This window comes from Cydia pomonella, chromosome 9 (genome assembly GCF_033807575.1).
Source record: "Cydia pomonella isolate Wapato2018A chromosome 9, ilCydPomo1, whole genome shotgun sequence".
NCBI classification, from domain to species: Eukaryota; Metazoa; Arthropoda; class Insecta; order Lepidoptera; family Tortricidae; genus Cydia; species Cydia pomonella.
In genome coordinates, this window is record NC_084711.1 from 9452941 (window position 1) to 9476095 (window position 23155).

General features: G+C 35.8%; 3 protein-coding genes across 4 annotated transcripts; 2 read left to right on the forward strand and 1 right to left on the reverse strand.

The window, feature by feature from the left end:
- The first annotated feature begins 89 nt into the window (after window positions 1–89).
- LOC133521293 (peflin-like) lies at window positions 90–18305 on the forward strand. 2 transcript variants are annotated; one of them, XM_061856169.1, is made up of 5 exons: window positions 90–249; window positions 575–615; window positions 14168–14429; window positions 15855–15998; window positions 17633–18305. In XM_061856169.1, exons 2-5 carry the CDS (start codon window positions 604–606, stop codon window positions 17854–17856), a joined length of 642 nt encoding a protein of 213 aa, XP_061712153.1. In that variant the 5' UTR covers window positions 90–249; window positions 575–603; the 3' UTR covers window positions 17857–18305. The 2 variants fall into 2 exon arrangements, with proteins under 2 accessions (XP_061712153.1, XP_061712154.1); XM_061856170.1 differs by having other exon boundaries at window positions 108–362.
- LOC133521289 (leucine-rich repeats and immunoglobulin-like domains protein 3) lies at window positions 1869–12017 on the forward strand. Its single transcript, XM_061856163.1, has one exon. It carries the CDS (start codon window positions 2389–2391, stop codon window positions 5059–5061), a length of 2673 nt encoding a protein of 890 aa, XP_061712147.1. The 5' UTR covers window positions 1869–2388; the 3' UTR covers window positions 5062–12017.
- Window positions 18079–23100, reverse strand: LOC133521291 (DNA primase small subunit-like). The gene is made up of 7 exons (XM_061856164.1): window positions 22922–23100; window positions 22560–22816; window positions 21827–21996; window positions 20149–20347; window positions 19221–19431; window positions 18603–18942; window positions 18079–18275 (listed from the first exon to the last, which is right to left on the reverse strand). Exons 1-7 carry the CDS (start codon window positions 22922–22924, stop codon window positions 18259–18261), a joined length of 1197 nt encoding a protein of 398 aa, XP_061712148.1. The 5' UTR covers window positions 22925–23100; the 3' UTR covers window positions 18079–18258.
- Window positions 23101–23155: the final 55 nt, after the last annotated feature.

Below are 23155 nucleotides of genomic sequence, written 5' to 3' on the forward strand. Positions count from 1 at the left end.
AATCTGATTAAACTGACACGTCTGGAATGGCCTTTATGCCAAGAACACGTCAAGCCCCATTCGGCAAGCAGTTGAATACCGCTTTATTAACACTGTCAATGTCATTGTCAAATCAAAATTGCCAGAGGATTGTATTGTGGTAGAGTTCTGGGTTATGTTGTTTTAAATTAACTTAAATTAACCCAAGACTTTCAATTTCTTTCTGGTGACATTATATTGTATCATTTACTAAGTAGTTTTTACAAAAAGGTATATGTGTGTGTGACGATATTATTATTATTGTGATCTACTAAGTTAAATATTGTAGTGCTGTTATAGAAAGGACATCAAATTAATTACTTGTTTATGAATAATTGGATAAAGTAAGAACATGTTCCATGTCGTATTTATTCCTTAAACAATGTTGATACGAGCAAGTGATCAAACAACGTTATAACTTATGGTTATATACAACCCTCTCAGGGTTTGATTATGATTTCAAGCAATTCATTATCAATTAGGCAATAAATATTTTATTTATTATATGTTTTATGTAGAAACATTGTATATTTACGTAAATATTATTGAATTCCAGGTCAAGGAAGTTCTCAATCAAAACTCATAATGGCATATAATGTAAGTATAGATTAATACTACATTTAATTAACTAGAGAGTGCCTACATATATGTATGGTGATCAATTATTTTTACAAATCGTAATAATAAGTTGAATCGTAATAATAAGTACAACTGAAATTTGAGACTAAAATATCTAGAACATTGTAAGGTATTTGCTTCTACAGACATTACAACAATATAATACATAATTGCGGGCTAAATAAGAGCAACAAAATCAATTGATCAATCAAATGCCGCAATGAAGTGCACATCACATGTGATTATTGTTGACATTTGTAGAGGCCATTGATGCAACTCAATTTATTTAAAATAAGTACAGAATGGGATTACAATAACATGATTTTTTCTCCTAATAGTAACAACTACTTACTCTCGGGAGACGAATAGAGGGGCACAAAAGATTGATCTTATTTTTAAGGGATCCATACCTCAAAAAGAAAAATTGGAATTACTTCTGCATCTGTCTGTGTGTCAGTCCATCTGTCACAACCAATTTGCTACAAAACTATTGGATCCATTAGGTTTAAATGGTGTCCACATGAAGTGTGTAACCTAAAAAGAGACATGGTGTTGTTGGTTTTTGTGGTGGAAGTTTACCAACTTCAACTCCAAACAAAAATGAGTAAATTTTGAACTAGGAGGCCATTATTTAAGGGAATAAATTAGAAAATTAAAAATAAAGTTTTCCAATACTATTATTTAATGTGACAAATTAAAGAACTAGTTTATTTTAAGAGAAATAAAAGTTATATATAAAAAAAAAGTGTAACTTGACCAGCACAAAACCTCCCATGGCCTTATACCATACCAGTAAAAGGGATTTGGGATCTGTTTGTGGAATATGTTGTCACATTTTTTTATGTAATATTTTTAGAAAAATATTGTTAATGGCTCAACCACTTATGTCCAAAATAATTTTACGTGAAAGATAATGTGTCATGCAGCCGTTTACTTTAAAATGAATCACTTTTAATAGTTTTAATGCACCCCTAAAACCACTATTTTTGAAATTTTTACTTTTGAACCATGAGCTCACAAAAATCATAAAATACACCTGTACCAAATTATATTCAAATATAATACTAAGTTTAATTGAATTTAGAACTATGATAGAGTTATACCAAGATAAGTCTGCAGCGTTTTTGATAGCCTAGGCTGTGCAAGTGTTATTTTAAACGTTAAATTTCTATAAAATTATGGCACAAAACTTGCACAGGCCTATCAAAATCGCTGCAGACTTGGTTAACTGCAGAATTTAAATTCAAAACAGAAAAAAATACTCTGGGTCTTAGGAAGTTAACATTTGATGTGAAATAGCTGTGACATACGCAGAGGCAGACGAACATAACGAAATTATTTTATAAGGAATATAATATAAGGGATCCGATTTTGCTTTTGGCTACGGAACTCTAAGAATTGCATATTATGACATATAGTGGGGGTTACCAGTTATATCTAGATTCCAATGAGTTCTCTGGTAACACTTAAGGATAACGGGCAACACTGACGTTATGAGCTTTCCATCCACCCAAACAGAAAATTTCCGATATAATAAAATGGCGGCTGTGGTTCATTCGGTAGTTATGTCGAATTGTTTATTACGGTCCTTGTTTGTTACTATACAATGTGCGATTGCTACAAAGTGCTAACAAGTGATGTGAAATAACTTTAAATCGTTGTGAGTGTTTTTTATTCGGAATTATGTAAGAACAAAGATGAAAAGACATTTTAACTGACCAATGAATCGCGCAGCTATCCAGATGAATAAAAATGGGAGAATCGACTTTCTTATTGTTGGTTACTCTATTCTTATGGTCACGATGTTTGGTTTTCGCTGAAAACAATGAATGTCCATCAAAATGCGTTTGCCTAAACCAATATGCTGATTGTACAAGAAGGAATTTAATTTCTGTGCCAAAAATTCCTAAGTGGGTGGAAGAATTAGATCTCAGCTATAACAAATTGCATGGAGATGCATCCGAAGGATTTGAGAGACTATCAAGTCTAAAGGTTTTAAAAATGGATAAAAACTCATTACGCCTCATACCTAACTTGCTACAGCACAATAATCTTCATGAAGTGAGTCTTAATAGGAATAACATTGGTTCGATAGATACGGGTCATTTTCCCGAAAACTGTTCCATCAGAATATTGAACTTAAATAGCAACCACATTAAAGTTATTGCAGAAGATGCTTTGAACAATTTGACTAATTTAGAAGTGTTGAAGTTAAACAGGAATGATATCACGTCATTACCCAACCATTTGTTTATGTATCAATCAAGTCTCAGAACTCTTGAACTGAATCATAACAAACTTCGCAATGTAACTGGACTGCTTTTCAAAGGACTCTCCAACCTGACAACACTTAGAATGAGATATAATAACATAGACAATATAATGGATGGTGCCTTTTTTGGATTTAAATCTGTACATTTACTACAGTTGGACCACAACAGGATAAGAAGGATTTCTAAGGGTTGGATGTATGGCCTGGAATCACTGGTAACTCTGTCCATGTCTAATAATTTAGTATCAGAAATCAATGAGGGCAGCTGGGAGCTTTGTACTATCTTAGAAAGCTTAGATTTATCTCACAATTATCTGGTTAAAGTGGAAGGAACAACTTTTAAATATTTACGGAACCTTCAGATATTAAACCTGAACAACAATAATATATCTGTGATCGGTCATGATGCATTCAGCCTTATGTTCAACTTGAATACACTGCATCTAAATAACAACAAAATATCCTGGACAGTTGAAGATATGATTAAACCATTTAACAATTTACAAAACTTAGTTACATTTAGCCTGGCTGGCAATCACATAAAATCTATAAATTCTCGAGCATTTGAAGGTTTATCCAAAGTAGTAGAGCTAGATTTAGCCGGCAATAACATAACATCTATTCAGCGGCATGCTTTTGATACAATGCCTAAATTAAAAAGATTGCATTTAAATTCTTCATCATTGTTATGCGATTGTAACTTATTTTGGATAATTAAATGGATAAGAGATAAAGCTGAACAGAAATATATTACAGCCACTTGTGCATACCCTGATGAAGTACGGGGAGTAGCAATATCTAAACTAAAAGAAGACAACTGTGGAGACTCGCCTAAACCAAAAGTGATGCAACACCCCAAAGCCCATCTTGCCATAAAAGGACGATCAGCCAATTTGACCTGCACAGCAACTTCAAACCCTTTCAGTAATATGTCATTTCTTTGGAGAAAAAATAATGGCAATATTAGTAATCCCCTTGTTTATGAAAATGTTACTGTAACTGATCAACCTGAGGCTACTTCAGTTCTTGTCATACCAAATGTTACACACGCAGACTCTGGTAAATATCAATGTGTTGTCAGTAACAATTTTGGTACAACATATTCCTTAAAAGCCAAAGTAACTATAGTGACTTTTCCTCGGTTCACAAAAGCTCCTCACAACATAACAGTGAAAACTGGAGAAACAGTTTCACTGAACTGTGCAGCTACAGGTGAACCTACACCTGAAATTTCATGGCAGAAAGATGGTGGCAATGATTTCCCCGCAGCTCGAGAAAGAAGAATGAATGTGATGCCCACCGACCATGTGTTTTTTATTGTCAATGCTAAAACCACTGATATGGGTATTTATAGCTGTGCTGCTAAGAATGTAGCGGGTACAATTATTTCTAATGCAATGCTAACAGTTCAAGAAGAACCTTCATTTAAAACTGTCACAGAAAATAAAGAAGCCACAAGTGGTGATGCAGTGGTCCTACAATGTATGGTATCAGGATCACCAAAACCAGTCTTGAAATGGTCAAAAGATGGTGTGCCAGTAGTGCCTTCTGAACGGCACTATTTCATAGCTGATGACCAACTTCTAGTTATACTAGCTGCAGAGCCTAGTGATGCTGGACACTATGAATGTGAGATTACTAATTCATTAGGAACAAAAAAAGAGATGACGGAGTTGAGAATCTTGCCGCCAGTAGCCATTATGGTAAATGAGGAAGATATGACAGGTATTATAATTATTACTGTGGTGTGTAGTACCGTGGGGACCTCTATTATTTGGGTAGTTATTATATATCACACAAGAAGGCGAATGGCTTCTGCAGTGCCTTCTTTTCCCGCCGAAAGTTTAAAAATGACACATGTTGTGCATAGTGATAGTGAATCACCTCAAATGTTTTCAGACAATATATCTGAGCATTCATCGTGTAAAGATAGTGGGACAGGAGACTCGGCTAAACAGACGAGCTTTGATGGTGTGCCTATAGATAAAAGTGAACAAGTGCATTTTGAGCCTGTTGTATGTCAAAGTTATTCTCCAGTGCCAGAAGCACATAAACTTTTACCTTCTTCATTTAAACCATCCATTCAAGTGTGTGTAAATACTTCTGTAACACCAGCTACTTATAGTTTTTCTAGTCACAGTATTAACAATTAAGTTTATAAGGAGTTTGAACCATAAAATTATCTTACTGAATGCAATTTTCACTAATTGTTTGTATTAATATGTCAACGAAGTAATGGTTTGCTTCAGAAAACCAAGCACTTGAAATATAGACTCTACCTTCATAGCTCATGTAGGAATCCAGAAATTCCTATACTGGTTCATGATACTCATTTGTAAAGTAAATACATACAATTAGTGAAAAGGTATTCACTATCAGGCAGCTATAAAATGATAAGCTTAGTACAAATGAAACAAACTTGCCAGTATTGGTTTTAATGTAAAAGACTGAATCTGTCATTTAGTAATGGTCATTGTTATTTTTTTAGTATTATTTAAAAGTAGACAATTATATAGTAACAGTTTAAAAACAAATGTGTATACCCTAGCCTTGTCATTATTGTTGCCTTCCAATACCTTAATTTGATTTGCAAAAATAAGGTACACCTACCTTTATATACCGTAAATATCATCAGAAATGTAGAACTGCCTATTTTTTATCAGTTTGTTGATTTGTGGCTGACTCTTAAGGCTATATTTGGGGAATATTAGTAGAAATGGTAATGTAAATATGACAATGTCCATGGAACATCCTTGATATATATATATATTTTTAATGTTACTATGTAGCAGTACGCCATTGTCACATTGTCATTTTCTTCAAGTATTCATTTTCATTATTTGTATGAACTTATGAAATTCCTTAGTATTGATATAATAATTTATGCATTTCAGTAATTTCGTAATAAATACCCGTAGATAAACATTTTCGGCCTAAATATCTATGGTATTTAAGTAAAAACAAAATTAATCTATTCAGTTACTGACCTACTGCCTCAATGTAATGACTTAATGAGTAAGGAAATTACTCTTCATTTTCACTTTATAACACTGTTTTAAAATAGATCTATAAACCGTGTTTTCACATCACTTATTCGGAAAAGGGCTTTTTCTTCCTTGTTAGGAGGAATCAAAGCTTTACACTTTTCTGTTCCAGGACACTATTTTTTTAGCTTAAATAATGTTTTGAATTATTATTTCCTCATATGTGACTTGAAAAGCAGTTGTGTCACGTGGTAGCAAAATTATTTCCAACTTGGGCGGGGCGTTATTACTTGAATTCCTCACTACGCTCAGGATGCCATTTTAAAATTCCTCGCTACTCTCGGGATACTATTAAAGAATCCTTCGTTTCGTTCAGGATTCAATGTATGCCCTCGCCGTAAATATGTACTTTTGCTCCCTTGTGACACAATATACTATTTATATACTCTGGCTTAGGGCTTCCAATCCCGCATGCCCTTGCGGGATCTCGGTATCGGCGGGACCAAGATTTTTTTCTGGTGCGGGATCCCGGTATAAAGGGATCCCGCGTTTGTTGATAAAAAAAGGTTAAAAGTGAAACAAAGCATGGTAGGTGACCTAGTGAAACAAAGCATAGCATGAAATAGCATTTATTAAAAAAAGTACAAAAATGTTAAAAGTACTGCAATCACTTTGCGTTTTGGCTCGTCAGTGTCCGAGCGACAGCGCTCGCAAAAGCATGTGTCCCCGTTATACTTTTCAATCCCGCAAATCCCGCGGATCCCGCATGTCTAATCCCGCAGTAAGCGGGAGTGAAAAATCGTGCGGGATCTCGGTATTTCGAGATCTCGGTATACCGAGATTGGAAGCCCTACTCTGGCTAGTCTGGCACACCCACTTTGTCAGTGGATAAAGAGTTGGTAAGAACTCGAGTGTTTTAAGTTAAAATTTGAAAAATTCCAGGGGTTATTACGCGACTCTGCGTTAAAAAAACTTCCGAGTTTACTTAAGCCCCGAGTCGAGTCTTTTATTTTTAACCTACTTCAAGATTTCAAAAGGAGGAGGTTATCAATTTGGTGTGTATGTTTTTTTTAATGTTTGTTACTTCATAACTCCGTCATTTCTGAACCGATTTTGAAAATTATTTTTTTGTTTGAATCTATATAAATACCGATTGGTCCCGTTTTTCTCAAAACTCAGTTCTGATGATGGGATCCATGAGGAGTCGAGGGAACTCTTCAAATGTGAAGAGCATACATATAGTGATTTTTGTATTTTTATCAACAAATCGAGCATTTACATTTAAAAAGTGACATTTGATGAAGTGGAACTGCTGATGATGATCAGAATGGAACTCTTCAACGACGCATAGTAAACGTTTGGCGATTTGTCCTCTTCGCTGTGTTTGTTAAGCAAATTAGATTTTCAAGACAAATTTTTGTTTAGTTCGAGTTCTGACGATGGGGTCCATGAGGAATCGAGGGAACTCCTCAAATATTAAAGACTTAGTAGTATATAGTGATCTTAGAATTTTCATCAACAAATCAAGTAAGTATTTACATTTGTACATTTGATGAAGTAGAACTGCTGATGATGAACAGAACGGAACTCTTCAACGATGCATAGTTCAAGTTTGGCAATTTCTCTTTGCATGTTTGTCAAGCAGTTAGGTTTTCAAGGCACATTTTTATATTTCTATCCAATATAGTTTTTTTTTTAATAATTATGCACGGTGTGAATTAATTTATTTTAAATACAGTCGAATACGCTATTGCAGAGGGCCTACCGCGAACCACGTTCGACGTGTTGCCTCCCTATCACACTTACACACGAATTTACAAGTGCGACAGAGAGACAACACGTCGAACGTGGTTCGCGGTAGGCCCTCAGTCAACCATAGGGCAAATCTGAAATGTGTCAAGGTTAGTGCAGTGACAAAAAAAACATGTTACCTCCTTTTCTACATAATTAATGAAATCGAAATCAACAATCCATAATCGTTCTTTCACCAGTCTCCCTCATTGATCTCGGTTTTTTTTTCTTAAAAATTATGCTTTTTAAGTGCAACTTAAAAGGACTCAAGTCTTAGAATCATAAAGACTTCGTCAAAAATTCTATAGGTTTTATCTACGAGTAACACAAACGGAAATACATTTTTTAATGATTTGCGCATAACCCATGAATTTAATGTGGAAATAGGCCTTATAAGAAAACTTGTACATAATTTGAGAGTTCTCTTTAAAGGGCTCAAGTCGTTACAAAAGACTTAGGTATCGATAAGGACTCAAGTTTCGACTTCATGACTAGAGATTGGAAAACTGAGTAGAGTCTTAAAGTAGATGACTTTAAAGACTTGAGTCTTAACCTACCCTGGGAAATGTGCGGCAAATTTAAAGAATGTAGGCGCTTAGCGTTGACCACACATAGAAAATTTGTATTTCGCGTCTTGTTCTACTGACAAGGTGGGTGTGTTTGCGTATATTTTGGTTGAATTATCTTGTTAATCATAATTAGTTGACAGATTTTCGTATCTTGTACATATAATTATTATCACATTTATAATATGTACATATGTATTTATTTGTTAATGTTACATTGATGTATTTTTTACCGCTCATAGATTTTGTGTAATTAATTTGTGCATTGACATGTATCTAACTATTTAACAACATACTCATAACAGTATTCGAATTGTCGGCAGTTCTATTTATAAATTAAGTATTCGTAAACAATCATATTATCGTCATTATTTTTAGATTTGTTTATGCAGGCTATTTTTATTTCCCTGTTTTCTTAAAAAAAATGGAGATGAAAAACTAATAGGTAAAAAAATAACAATGTAACAAGAATGAGTGACGTCATAGTTACGTTTCTAATGGTTTAGTTTATAGTTGATTGTAAACAAATAGTAGCTAATTAAGTTATTGATGTTAATTATTAAATATATATCTAAATATTTTTGTGATTTCGATATTGTAACTGGGCACTTCAAAAATAAACTGTTGCCTATACAAGGTGTAACAAAACTAGTGTGGATCCGTTTAAGGCACAAAACAGATAGGTACAGAAGTCAATCACATGTATGTATTTCACTATTCATACCTACGCTCGGCGCGGTCGCTCTAGGGTTGTCGAGTATGGCTTATGCACAAAAAACTATCGTGGTAGGTGCACGTGGCACCCGTATCTAGTTGTTTAATTTATTGTTGAGAATAAAACGGGAACAATGGAAATGTAAATTAATAATAACTAAAATATTTTAATGTCATTGTTATTTTACAAATTTGTCACAGAAAATATCTTGCGTTGATTTGGACATTGGCGAAATGCACGATTATTATATTTTAAAGTGTAATAAATTCCAATTCTCATGTACAATTGTCCTACAAAACAAAACAATAAACCTGCTACTACTATAATAATACAACATAAAAAGTTTACAGAACAGAAATATACAAAATTATACTTTTCTCAATTTTAACTATAGAAAATCCCTAATAACTTCCAATTCTCATGTACAATTTACTGTAATAAATTCCAATTCTCATGTACAATTGTCCTACAAAACAAAACAATAAACCTGCTACTACTATAATAATACAACATAAAAAGTTTACAGAACAGAAATATACAAAATTATACTTTTCTCAATTTTAACTATAGAAAATCCCTAATAACTTCTAAACGGATTACCCTAGTTGCACAATTTCCATTGCCCTATAAATAGCACTAAAAACAACACAATATCTACACAAACAAAAAAACAGGTTTTCAAAGTTACGTAAGGTGCCATGGCCTTACAAAAATTTAGTAACTTCGTTTATCTCTTCTTCTTCCTTGCTCTTTCCCACTTTAGGTGGGGTCGGCTCTTCTAATTATTGTGCGACACGAGGGTTGTCGGGTCAGGTAGATTATACCTATCAAGGAGCGTGGCCATGCTGGTCCACCATGTTGCCGGCGGGCGTCCTCTGCCTCTCTTTTTCTCCGGCAGGTCTAGAGCTTTTTAGTAACTTCGTTTATACTGTTTAAAAATAGGAAACTATTATATAAAACGATATTAGATATATTCTTCGGGGGCCGGGGCGGGGCGCTTACCTGAGGGCCTACCGCGAACCACGTTCGACGTGTTGCCTCTCTGTCGCACTTGTAAATTCGTACGTAAGTATGACAGGGAGGCAACACGTCGAACGTGGTTCGCGGTAGGCCCTCTGTTCCGTGTAACGTTAAAACGAACCATCGAAATACAAGCAGGTACCTACTAACCTCTCTAAAACCACTGATAGCTTAAAAAACGAAACACTGAACAGATATAACAACTTTTTTTTACTCATTGTTACATAAAATAGTTCACAGTCGCATGTCTCAAGCGGATGGCATTCGCGCTCGCACTAGTCTCAACCAGTCCGAGATATCGTGTCGGTGAGCAGTGTCTATGTATGCGTTGCTTGAGCGCACTTTGTATGTAGATTGATTTATGTACCTATCTGTTTTGTGGTTTAAGGGCATATTCGGTATGTGTTCTGATACAACCTGTAGATGAGCTTCCAAAATCCCGGAAGTTCTTAACACCAGACCAGACATGTTTCACTTGGACGGGAGGAAGCGGGTTTAATGACTCTAATGTATTCCTTATTTTCGTGTATCTCGTGTGATCAAATTTAGAGAAACGTGACCTTATTTTTTAAGATTTTGATTTTATTTTACCGAAATTGCTGCATGTGTCACTTGTAACTTTTTTACGGGACTTAAAGCTCATATTTGTTACACTTAACCAATTCTGCCTATTTTTATAAGACGTTCTTATGTGATATAATATAACAGAAACAGTAAAATTAGGATGATTTGATACATAAAGTTTACGGATACAAGTCAGCGGTTTAACATTTGCGATAATAGGTATTTCGTGTTCGTGTATGCCGTAAGTGATGCGTATTTCTTCGAGTAAATGTAATGTAATTAATATAAAGTTACATATATATATATATATATATATATACTAATACAATTTTCCTATTAGGCATAGGGTCTAAAATAAACTCGGGGTTTACTGTGCGATTACGTAGTACGTGTCGGTTTTTGCGAAAGGCCGACTTATTGATACTTCTGATGACGTTTTCCAGAAATTAACACGCAGTTTTAGGCTCGCTAAGCATACCTTTTGTATTTATTCTAAGTATATATGAATACGGCTTACATTATTTTACTCAGGTAGGAGTAAACAACAGCGTGATAGTGTTCAATATATTTATAATATACCCCAACCCCACATAACCCGACAGATTTTAACCTCGCAATCCAGAGGTCATGAGGAGCAAAAAATGTTATTTGTCTTTTGTCTAATTAGACAAAAAAAAATTTTGTTTGTGTCTTTTCCGCACACGACACGTTATTTCTTTTTACAATTTGGCAACTAATAAGTAGTTTTTTTTTTATTTACGAGTAAAATTAGAGTTAAATTTTGCGAGTTTCCTTACTTTATGTCTATCAGTAGGTATGTCTAAACCACGTCACATAGTGGCAGCATCGCAGCCAAAAAGGCGTCTTTCACCGAGTTATTACAAAAACAAATTTTTACAAGAATTGTCATTAGGTATCTCCAAGACCAGACCGATTTCAGAAAACTTTGTATGACATTTGTCTCTAAATGCGGTTAAGAATACACCTTTAAATCGACGAGTTATATGGGCCCACGGTGTATATATGATAATTTATCCAGATGACTTGAACGAGGCCTCACTCTCATATTTTGTATGGCACTTCGATCCCTGGTTATTTTATTACCGAAGAATTATTTTACATTAAATAAATATTTATTCCGAGGGGGGACTAACCTGTATTAATTCGATCAAAACACTATTAGATCTATTCGTTTCTGGTTAAACATCGTAAGTGCTCATAGGGATGGCAGCTAACAGTATGTAACAACTAAAATAACGTATTGAAACAATGTAACGAACAAACTAATGTGATGAAAAGGCCTTTATTGTCTCTTAATTTTATTAAGCTCTTCATTATTGCGTAGACGTGATTTTGGATGAACTTAGAACATGCGGTTTTGTATTGTTTATACGATGTATATAAGAAAATTAGAGTAAGACGACTATTTATATTCTTTATAATTAAATAATAAAATAAGTTTGACCCGACTTTTCTCTATTTTTTCTACCACCTCCCCAAAACTGAAAGATCTGCTTGATCAACTCTTTATACTAGAGATTGATTATAGAGCCTTAAAATAGCAGCTCCATATATTGACATAGATATAGGTATGTACTCGTATAGTATCTAAATACAGTGGAACCTCGATAACTTAAAAACTTCTATAAGTGAATAAAATATGAAAATCCTGACTCAAGCCCCAACCCCACAACCCCCATAGGGTCATCCATTAATTACATCACACGGATTTCTAGGTTTTTTGACCCCTCCCCCCGTCCTTGTCACACTTGGTCACATTTGGCAAAACCCCTCCCCCCTGGTGTGACGTCACATATTTCGAATTAGGTATTATTAATATTTTATCAAAATACTTTTGATAAAATAAATATAAGTAATTTTATAGGACAAAACCGATTAGGAAAGAAAATTAAACGAATATAACGAATAATCGTTCCAAAAACACGTTATTTAACTTTACAACGAATAAAAAATCTAAAAATAAAATCGATTACTGGTGATGTTAAAGTGACGTCACAAAGTTTGTGACTCCCCCTCCCCCTTGTCACATGTCACATTTTCTTGAACCCCTCCCTCCCCCTAAACGTGTGATGTAATTAATGGATGACCCCCAACCTCAGACCCTCGTCTACCTTTACCACTGTCTACCTCACAAACCTCTCACATCAACCCCACACATCTTATTTCCAACACTACCTACATCAGAAATCATAATATACCCAATTATAAGAGGGAAGTTCCACATATCGCCCGTGGTCTTCATAATCAGTAATTAGTCTTACCACGAGTTTGACACTGACATATTCGCTAGTGTAACTTACTTTCTATGCATCTCGCTCATACTGGCATCCTATTAGTGCGAGCGAGATGTATCGGAAAGTAAGTTACGAACACGTCAGCTAATATGTAGAGTCAAACTCGTGGTGAGGCTACAGTTGCACTACCATCAAATTGATAGTTTTCGAGAGGAAATGCTTGAGTTGCTTAAGAATACAGTTGTATCACCATAACTGTGCCTTTAAAAATTGTGGAGTTCCCTCTATTCCTCATGGATTCTATCATCAGATCAGAACCAAAAATATTATGGGACCACCTTGAAGGTAACTCACTTCAAACAAAAAAAGAATTACTGAAATCGAACCACGGGTGTCGGAGTAGTCGGTGAACGTACATAAAAAAAATTAGCCACAACCGAATATACAGAACCTCCTCCTTCTATGAAATTGAAGATGATTGTTATTGAATTGAAAATCACATAAACAAAGAATGAGTAGTAGTATAACTCAGATTTTTTTTTAACCAACTTAAATTTCTTGAAGGAGGAGGTTCTATGAAATTGAAGTCGGTTAAAAAAATCTGAGTTATACTACTACTCATTCTTTGTAGCTTTGATTTGGTTTGATTGCTCTACCTTATATAGTTCAGTACCCCTAGTGTAAATTTATTCGATAGCGATACGTGACGTACGCTTTTGCGTTAAGTCTCATTTTGTATGGGATTTTGAGTTTACAAAACGTCCCGCTTGGCGCGCTGTTTCTAATTCCCATACAAAATGAGACTTAACGCAATCGCGTACGTCACATTACGCTTTCGAAAAAATGTACACTACGGGTTCAGGAGAAAAACGAAGTTGAAAAATGTGTATATAAAATGACGTTTTTGACATTATCTCGTGGCGGTTCATGATAGGGGGCTGAAAGTTAAGGTGTTTATATGTTATAAGATGCCAACAAATGACATTATACAAATCCGATATTCGTCCCGGGGGCAACTTCTTCCTTAGCCTGCTAGACTAGACCCTTTACTTTGGATACAAAGTTTTCTTTGACAATCAACCTCTATTTCAAATTCTCTTTCGTATAGCTTAAGAAAAAAAAACGTGTAGTTTTGAAAATTGGTATAGTTACACCTTTGCGGTCTCCAGATAACCATTATAAACCTACTATAAGTCCTCGAGTGTGGGGATTTTGTAAGAATACTCTGGTTATGACAAATGGTCGTAGCAACATCCGAAAGGGGGTCGAGTTCGCTAAAATGAATTGTAGGTAAACATTTTGCGATTGCAATGACGAATGAAAATCACAAATATCTTATCTAACAGGAACTATTATAATTTCAGCCCAACTACGGTCAGCAGGGTTACCCTAACCAACCGCCCGGCCAGCAAGGATACCCCAACCAGCCACCCGGGCAACTAGAAGTGGGTCACGGACCGTACCCGTCCATGGGCCCCGGCGGCGGGATCTCGCCGCAGGTCCAGCAATGGTTCCGAGCGGTCGACAAGGACCAATCCGGATTCATCACTGCCGACGAGCTCAAGGCCGCGTTGGTAAACGCTCAGGGGCAGACGTTCTCGCATACGGCTTGCAGCTTGATGATTGGTTAGTATCTACCTCTATTTGTAATATATTTGTATTGACCCCAAACCGCTTGAGGCCAGCTTTGTAATTGAATGATCGTATTTTGCCTGGTAAACCCATTGTTATGACAGAGAAAAGTAAATCATAAGATCTGGTAATTTAACGAATGGTAATTAGGATTTTGAGCTCATTAACCCTTTATAAGGTCCCAGTTATACAGATATGCTACGTGAAAGTTAAATACACTAGGTACCATGTTTGTAATGCACTGGGGAACACATCGGCAAGAAAAAAACGATATCATTAAGAAAAACATATGGTCAATATATGCACTCGGCCTTTTAGTGCACTTGAGTTTTCAGATGATCTGTTTCCAATACACCTATTTATTGACATTAACATACGATACGTATGTAAGTCGTGTAACCTTTTATAATTTTATTAATCATAACTTTCCTGACACTACAAACAACGTACTCGTAGTACAGTTATAGCAATTCACGATGGAGAGTGGATTTATCAAAATTAGACCTTGTCATCATACCAATAAGAGTCTGGCCACGCGCCATCGTGAATTGGAAGAGCTATAATTCAAATTATTAGATACAGGTGACGTGTATATTTTTAATAGTATAATGGAAACAATGACGATAGCTTGCTTCCCTTGAGCATAGTGCATAAATTGACCACATACTATAGATTAATTAATTACACTAAAATTAAATACTGACCGAAAAAGTATGAATGAGGAAAGAAAGCCTGATATATTCGCTATACAAGGTGGCCAAAAAATATGTGCATTCCTGTTGCCAGGGAGGTTTTGGGATTATACTGAACTTTTACTGTGGGGTCAACCTCGAAATAAGCAGTTTAGGCTTAATAATCATACATCGGGACTGTTGGTGCGGGAATGATTTGTTGTAAAATAATTATCAAACTATGTATTAAATACCGGCCAAGAGCATGTCGGGCCACGCTCAGTGTAGGGTTCCGTACCGTAGTTACTCTTCCGTCACAATAAGCTAAACTGGAGCTTAAAGTATAGTAAATTGTTAACCAAGGGATGAAACGGTACCTTTCACCCGAGTTAAACAAATAGGCAAATTTGCATAATCAGTACCTAATTAAAGTAAGTCTTTATTATGAAGGAAAAACTTTTTGCGGTAACTCAACAGCTAAACTGATCATGTCCGGTATAGTTTTCATTTAATGTTTTTCTTAAGCTCTACTTCCACGATTTATTTCATATTTTTTGGACCTATGGTTCAAAAGTTAGGGGGGGGGGGACACATTTTTCTTCTTTCGGGGCGATTATCAACGAATATATTCACTTTATCAAAAAATGTTTCTTGAAAACCCCTATTGATGATGTTTTCTAGATCCAATAAAGCTTTCTGTAGGCGATGCAGTAGAGTAGGCATTTAATTTGCCATTTGTAATTTTCAGGGATGTTCGATAAGGATCGTTCCGGCCACATCAACGTAGAAGAATTCGACAAACTGTACACTTACGTTAACCAATGGTTGGCAGTGTTCAAGACCTACGACACCGACCAGTCCGGCCATATTGACGAACAGGAGCTCTCTAAAGGTACGTTTGAAATCGAAAACCACTTAACTTACTTACTTAACCTTTTAACTTACTCCACCCGACATGACAATGCATACCTAAAGTATTCATTTATTTCAATAAAGTTTACTGATGTGAGTTGTAGACTTGTAGTAGACCACAATTGTCGAGGCAGTTCAGAGATTAATTTACTTTGGAAAATCAGAACAATAGCTTCACTAGATGGCGCACTTTTTTAACATTATATTTCAGACCGTGACTGGCAGCATAGACCTCGCACACATTGAGCAGCCTTCGTATACCACAGACCGAGGCGCTCAGAAGTACCATGTCGTCCGCGTAACTTATGTTGTTAACGCACACTCCCGTCTATATGACACCCGATATGAGCATCCATGCTGCTGAGCGTCTCAATCAGTTCGTTAATATACAAATTGAAGAGCGTTGGTGAACTCAAACTTCCCTATCTCACCCCACACTCCCATCTGTATCATCAGACAGCACATTAGCCCATCTAACGCTGTTGACCTGATTTCCATACCAGCACCTGAATATACGTACCGTTTCCGGTGGTATACCGGATTTCTGCAGTTTTTTCCATAGTATATTGTAGGAAACCAGGTCAAAAGCCCTAATTGATCCAGGAAACAGGCAATAACTGGGGTCTTACTCCTAGTGTAATACTTGATAGTGTGCTTCAGACACAGTATTGCAGATTCTGTACATTAAACAACAACTGCAGATTGCAGATTGTGGTCGGAAACCAAATTGGTTGTCATGCAGATTAATACATACATTTAGCTGTGAATTAAGCACACTATCAAATATTTTGGCCATAATTGTTGCTAATGATATCGGCCGGTAGTTATTACGGTTGGCTAAGTCCCCAGTTTTATTCTTTACCACGGGTACGACGATTGTCCGCATCATATAGGGACCGTGCGCGTTGGAGGGTCTGCCATCTTGTGGCCTGAATCGAAACCATAAACATGCACATGTACACGTCACGTGTTTTCTTGTGCATAGTAGGTTCTGCCATCTTGTGGGCTACATCGGAACAAAAAACATCACATTTACGCCTCGCGCCAAAAATCTGACGGCTCCTGTGCTGCCTCCTACAGTTCATGCACGCTCCCTATCTAGGGGCAAATAGGAATGCCTCATACACAAGGTAAAGAACATTGCCAACACCCTGGATATGTGAGGACCAGCGTTCTGGAGGTGCTCTATGCTGAGCCCATCATGTCCCGGGATCTGCCCCTGGACATTGATTTGATGACTTTATCAATATCTTTGGCTGAAAAACCCGGGCCTAGGTTTTCATCATAGGTCTCAACATCGAGCTCCCCCAGCGACGGATATAAGGGAGACTTTATAAAGAAATGGTCCTTAAATAGGTTGGCAATGCATTTAGGCAATGATATCACTCGCCGGTGCGAGAATGTCGACTTTCAAAAGCAAGTTTTGACACTACTTATTAGATATATATATATATATGTCAATGTCAAACACAAGTAAAGTTTGTGTCACCCAAACCCAAGATGACGCTCAGATTTGTCTAATCTAACCTTAAATAACATGACAATACGAGTCCAGGCACGCGTCGTCGTGAATGGCACGATTTATATTGTGATTGTTAATTTTGTTGATTTCAGCTTTAAATCAAATGGGATTCCGCTTCACCCCGGACTTCATCAACTTTCTGATAAAACGTTCGGACCCGACAGGAGGGAAAGTGTCAGTGGACGAATTCATCGTACTCTGTGTCCAAATACAGCGATTCACGGAGGCCTTCCGCGTGCGCGACACTCAACAAAACGGAACAGTCACTATTGGATTTGAAGACTTCCTAACAGTAGCACTGAGCTGCTCGATTTAAAAGATGGATTACTCTTTCACGGCCTTTCATCATGTCCAATGTCACTCACACTAGAACATCATTGATTTATCAAGTAAGGGTACTTGAGAGCGTAAAGATTGCTTTATCAGACTACGCCTAAAATGTATAGTAGTTGTTGGCGCTGTGGGCTCGACAAATGACACCTTTAGGCGTCCTAGGCTTTGGAAGAGTTAATGGAGGAAATCTCAAAACATACAGATATATCACGATTACATGCTTTATTAGCAAACTTATGTATGGAAGAAATACTGAAGACGTACAGTTACCATACACAACACACAACTCGCAGTTAGCACCAGACTTCACATAAGACTTTTAATGATGCTTTAAACATGGGTTATTTTTATAATGATGTCTTGCTTGGCCATACCAATTGCCTGCTTAGAATTCCATTGTATCTGTAAGTAAATAAATTATTTTTATAAATACCTACTTAATTTTTATTTAGTATTGAATGATATAATTTACAGATTGATTCACCAAAGCTGAATTGAAGAGATTCATATCATGTGATTGTATGCACATTTATGATAACATTCCTAATTTCTTCTTCGAAATTATTGGTACCTAATAGTTGTTCAGTTCAGTTCTATTCCGATCATCTTTCGTGAATTTACCCTTTGCTTTCACAAACAAACGAAATTCATCCCAATTAAATTTACAACTAAGTTCAAATTAAAAATAGGAAACATTTTGTATCGTGGGCCTCACGAGGCTATACTTACTTGGCTCATTTCTTCTCCTAATCGCTTCAGACTTTTCCAACGAAAAAACAACTTCTTGGAACGTTTTGACAGCCGTTCGCATGTTAGCCGATTGTTGTGCATGATTTGCAGAACTGTCATCAAGTAAAGTATTAATAGTAGGAACTTCATCCAATTTGAAACTTCTTACAGTACTAGGATTAAAGACCACGGATACTTTTCCAGTTTTAGGATGTATACTGAAGGGGGACTTTAATAAGTGGTTGAACCCCTTGGTGACATTTACGTCTAATCTGGGGTAGCAGTACTGTATTTTGATCTCTTCCAGTAGATACTTCAGTTTGCGGCCTGCACTTCCATTCTGAAAATACGAAACATTTAAGAAATATTATCCTCCACTTTTCTTAAGGGAAAATTTCTGTAAAGAGAATATAAAACGGTTTTGTGTTACAACTGCTGTAATTAATTTGCCAGTAGCCAAGGGAATGGGTAAGATTACCACCATTTTGAAAAAATATATTTTGCCTCAGAACTGCGTTAGGTATTTAATTAACAACCGTTAGTTTTGAACCACAGTTGCTAGATTTTGGTGTATAATTGGGTGGTTTCACAGTAGCAAATATTTGATTAAATGCTTACTTCTCTGCAATAACTTTCATACAGTTTAGCAAAAGTATTCCATTTGTCCAAAGATGGGGCTTTGCTTTTCTCCAAATGAGTTTGAACTTGTGTTCTAAATGTTTCATCTGGTAGCATTTTCAAAAAGTTCTGTAGTCTTTCTGGTGTTCCGAAGAACTCTTGGTCATTGACAACATCTTCAAAATATCTGTCAATTACAGTCATAGCTCTCCTGGAAAGATAAGAAATTCTACATAAGCAACTGGTCCCATAAATATTATAGGGATTGGTCCTAGTACTCCTAGAGTACACTTAGTGGACGACTTAGCATGAGTGTGACATAATAGATATATAAATACAATCTATAAATGCAAGGGATTATGCTTTATGTCAGAACACGCTAACAGTACACTTATTCAAATTGGATATTGTAACGCAAAAGACACCCTGTCAATTGAATTTCTACTGTATGGAAATTGTTTTTGGAACTAGAATTACCATCTGCTTAAAAATTCATTTTCATTAAACTCGTATTGATTAGCAAGCCGACAATCAATGAGCTTCTTCAAACAGTTAACAAAATTGCCTATTTTCTATAAAAATATTTAAATAATACTGTTGTTGTTCATTTCCTTTTGCTCGAGTTATCGGGTTTTGTTTACCCCTCGAACGGTACGGTATTCAAAACTCATAAACCAATACAGTTGCCACCATTGTGACAATAATTAGAGTTCTAATTTGAATGAAAAAATATTTTGATTTGACCTCCCAGCCCTCGCGTTTATGTCCAAATAAACATTAAAAGATGCTATATAGGCACTAGAAATGCCATCTATTGCTCTTTAACTCCTAATCCCAGGGTTCACTAGAGTAGCTTCTTGCTGAACTAATATAGTCTATGGGACTAAAGAGGATAAATAATAAGAATATTTATACTATAAATATTGACCTGATGCTTGAATGTAAGTTATCACTTCCAAGATTGACCTTTTTGAACTGATTGTCACCTCCTATGATCAGGCACAGGTAATCTGCCACCGCAGCTCTGCCGGGACTGTCCAGGGTCCTAGCTTCATAGTCAGATACCCAGCAATGGATACCTCTTCTGCCAGAAAACACCCATAGTATACTTTGGAAGCCAAAGTCATCTGGAATTTATAAAGGCTAATTTAACTTCTAGTCACTCGTCACTCACTATAAAATTGGCAGTCAAAATCAATGCTAAGTATTATAAAAATAATAGAATTTGTTTTGTTTTAAAATCGAACTTTTCCATTTAATAATTAATTACATTAATGGTAGTACTAGAATTAAGATGAGTGGACACTAAAGGTTAACACTTTTATTAGTGATATTCCATTAAAGCTTTTGTCTTGAGTGCTGTGGATAAAATAAATTGTACGCATGTAAAGACCAAAGTAAACTAATGTCTAGGTGTGCAGTATAAATCCAAATCTTTTTATAAATTATAAAGTTACATTTATTATTTGGTTCTAATCAGCGCTTGGAAACCGTTTTGTGTTTGAAACTGGTGTCATTCATTCTGGATCTTTCGTTTGCGGTTAATGATTAAAGAACTGTTCTATTGAGTTACCACTTTATACCAATTCATTTGTCTTTCATTATCGTGGAACGAAATTAACCGGTCAAATTGAAATTAACAACATAAGATTATAATTATTATTGCATTTATTATACGAACTGTTGGCAGTCTATTTAACAATTCCTTATTATATTAACAATTCCTATGAACATGTTTGTAAGGTCTTTTGACCTAGGCCTCTTCCGAATCGCCTTTTTCCATTATATTTAGGTATTTGTCCAGCATTTTCTTCCATTTTTGTCTATCTATTGCCATTTCTTTCAGGTTTTTTCCTATTGTTTCTATGAGGTCTTTTCCCCATCTTGTTTTTGGTTTGCCCTTTTTTCTTTTGCCAACTTTTGGATTCAAATTCGTAGCTATTTTTGTCCATCTGTTATTTTTCATCCAGGTTATGTGCCCTGCCCAATTGTATTTTTGCTTCAAAATATGTACTGCCGCGTCTCTAAATTTAGTTCTTCTTTTTATCTCCATGTTTCTAACTCTGTTGGATAACTTTATGTTAAGGACACTTCTCTCTATTGACCGTTGACATACTTGAATTTGTTTGATGAGATCTCCTGTGAGTGACCATGTTTGACTGCCATATGTAAGACAGGGTAGAATGCATGAATCAAAGGCTAGTTTTTTGAGTTTCATCATTTCATTTTCTTCTTGAATATATCCTTCATAGACCAATATTTCTTCCATGTCTGTCTGCTATTTCTTTATTTGTGATTAACAACATAAGATAGAATGAGTAATTTATTGATTTCTATTTCACATATGACAACGAGCTTAATGGAGTGTCTCCAAAACAAGAGTAACGGGTATTATATTATTCCGCAACCATAAAGTGAACCATAAAATTCCGTTCCCTCTTAGTAGTTAGAAAAGAGAACATAATTCAATTAACCAGTTTTTAATGAACAAAATAATAAAATACTTTGGGACAATATTAACAAGTATTTCAATACCATTCAGAGCCCTGGTTCTAATTCTTATTACTTTAGCTTTAGCTCAGGGTGAACTATATTAAAACACAAACCTCTCAAGGCTTTATCCAAGATTTCACAAGCAATAATCATGAACTTCCAGCACTTGTTGCAGACATTAGCTTCTTGACAGCATGTGCGCACTTCATCATAGTCTGTCAAGTCAATATCAAATACCAGCTCTCTGGCTAGAACCACTGCATCATGACGGCCAATGGAAGGTCTGGAATTAAATCAATAATAAAACAAATGAGAGACATCATTACTTCCCAGTTAACGCAAAACAGCATAACAGGTACCTCGAAAATTTAGTGTAGAGTTGCCTTAAGTCACATTGGAGTGACTAAGGTTACTATAAATATATAAAACCTGTAATTACCATAATTGCTGAGGTTAGACAAAACTTAAACATATTTCAGATATTTGAGTAACTTTTCCCTGGGCTACATGAAAAACTTTAGTATAGAACCTTGGATCTATAACAGTAAGTTTACTTTATCCCAGTACCCTCTGCTATGGCTTCACACCCAACATGATACAAAATTATAATGTTGCGAAGATGTCCAAACTAGGATGTGGCTGACCTAAGTCTTTTTTTCTTCCTTGTTTCCTCATGACTGAGGGTCACAACCACATGAGATTGATATTTTGTGCACCAAGGCTCTCCATTCTGCATGATTTTCTGCTTTCCTAATATAAGGCACCTATGTAAATCCCTGGCAGCCCTCTTTACAATTGGGCCCAGCAGGTTTACCTAAAAACTTAAAGGTAGTTCTGGCTACTCACTTTGTGTTGTATACAGCACCAATATCCAATTTATAAGGGCACTTCTTTTGGAGCAGTGTCTGAAATTCTTTCTGGTTGCATATAGACAAATATCGCAAATAGACGTCATCAGCTAATGTAAAGGACAATTCTCTGTGAGATAGGGGCTGCGGACTACTACCGCAAGACAACCACCGACAGAACACATTTTGAGGAAAGAGCCTTGTGTAGTAGACGGGCAACATGTCTGATAACATATTTTCATCATTTTGTCCAACCTAAAGAAAAATAAGACAACAATTACAGATATAATTCAAGTCATGTGAAGATATAACTCAGATATAATATAATACAAGACAAAATAATATAAGAATTACTTATACCATCGTAATTAATCAAGGGAAACGAAACTATCAGGAATGACTTTATCACCAGATCCACTAATTTCGAATTTATTTTTTAGAAGTTTTTATAAATTTTAATAATGATCTAGGAAATACAGCAAAACTGATAATAGGGGAAAGTAAATGTGTCTGTATGGCGCCAACGGATCGGATCAACTTGACAAGTGACGGTTGACACTGACTGACAATGTTGCATTGACATAATAAATTTAA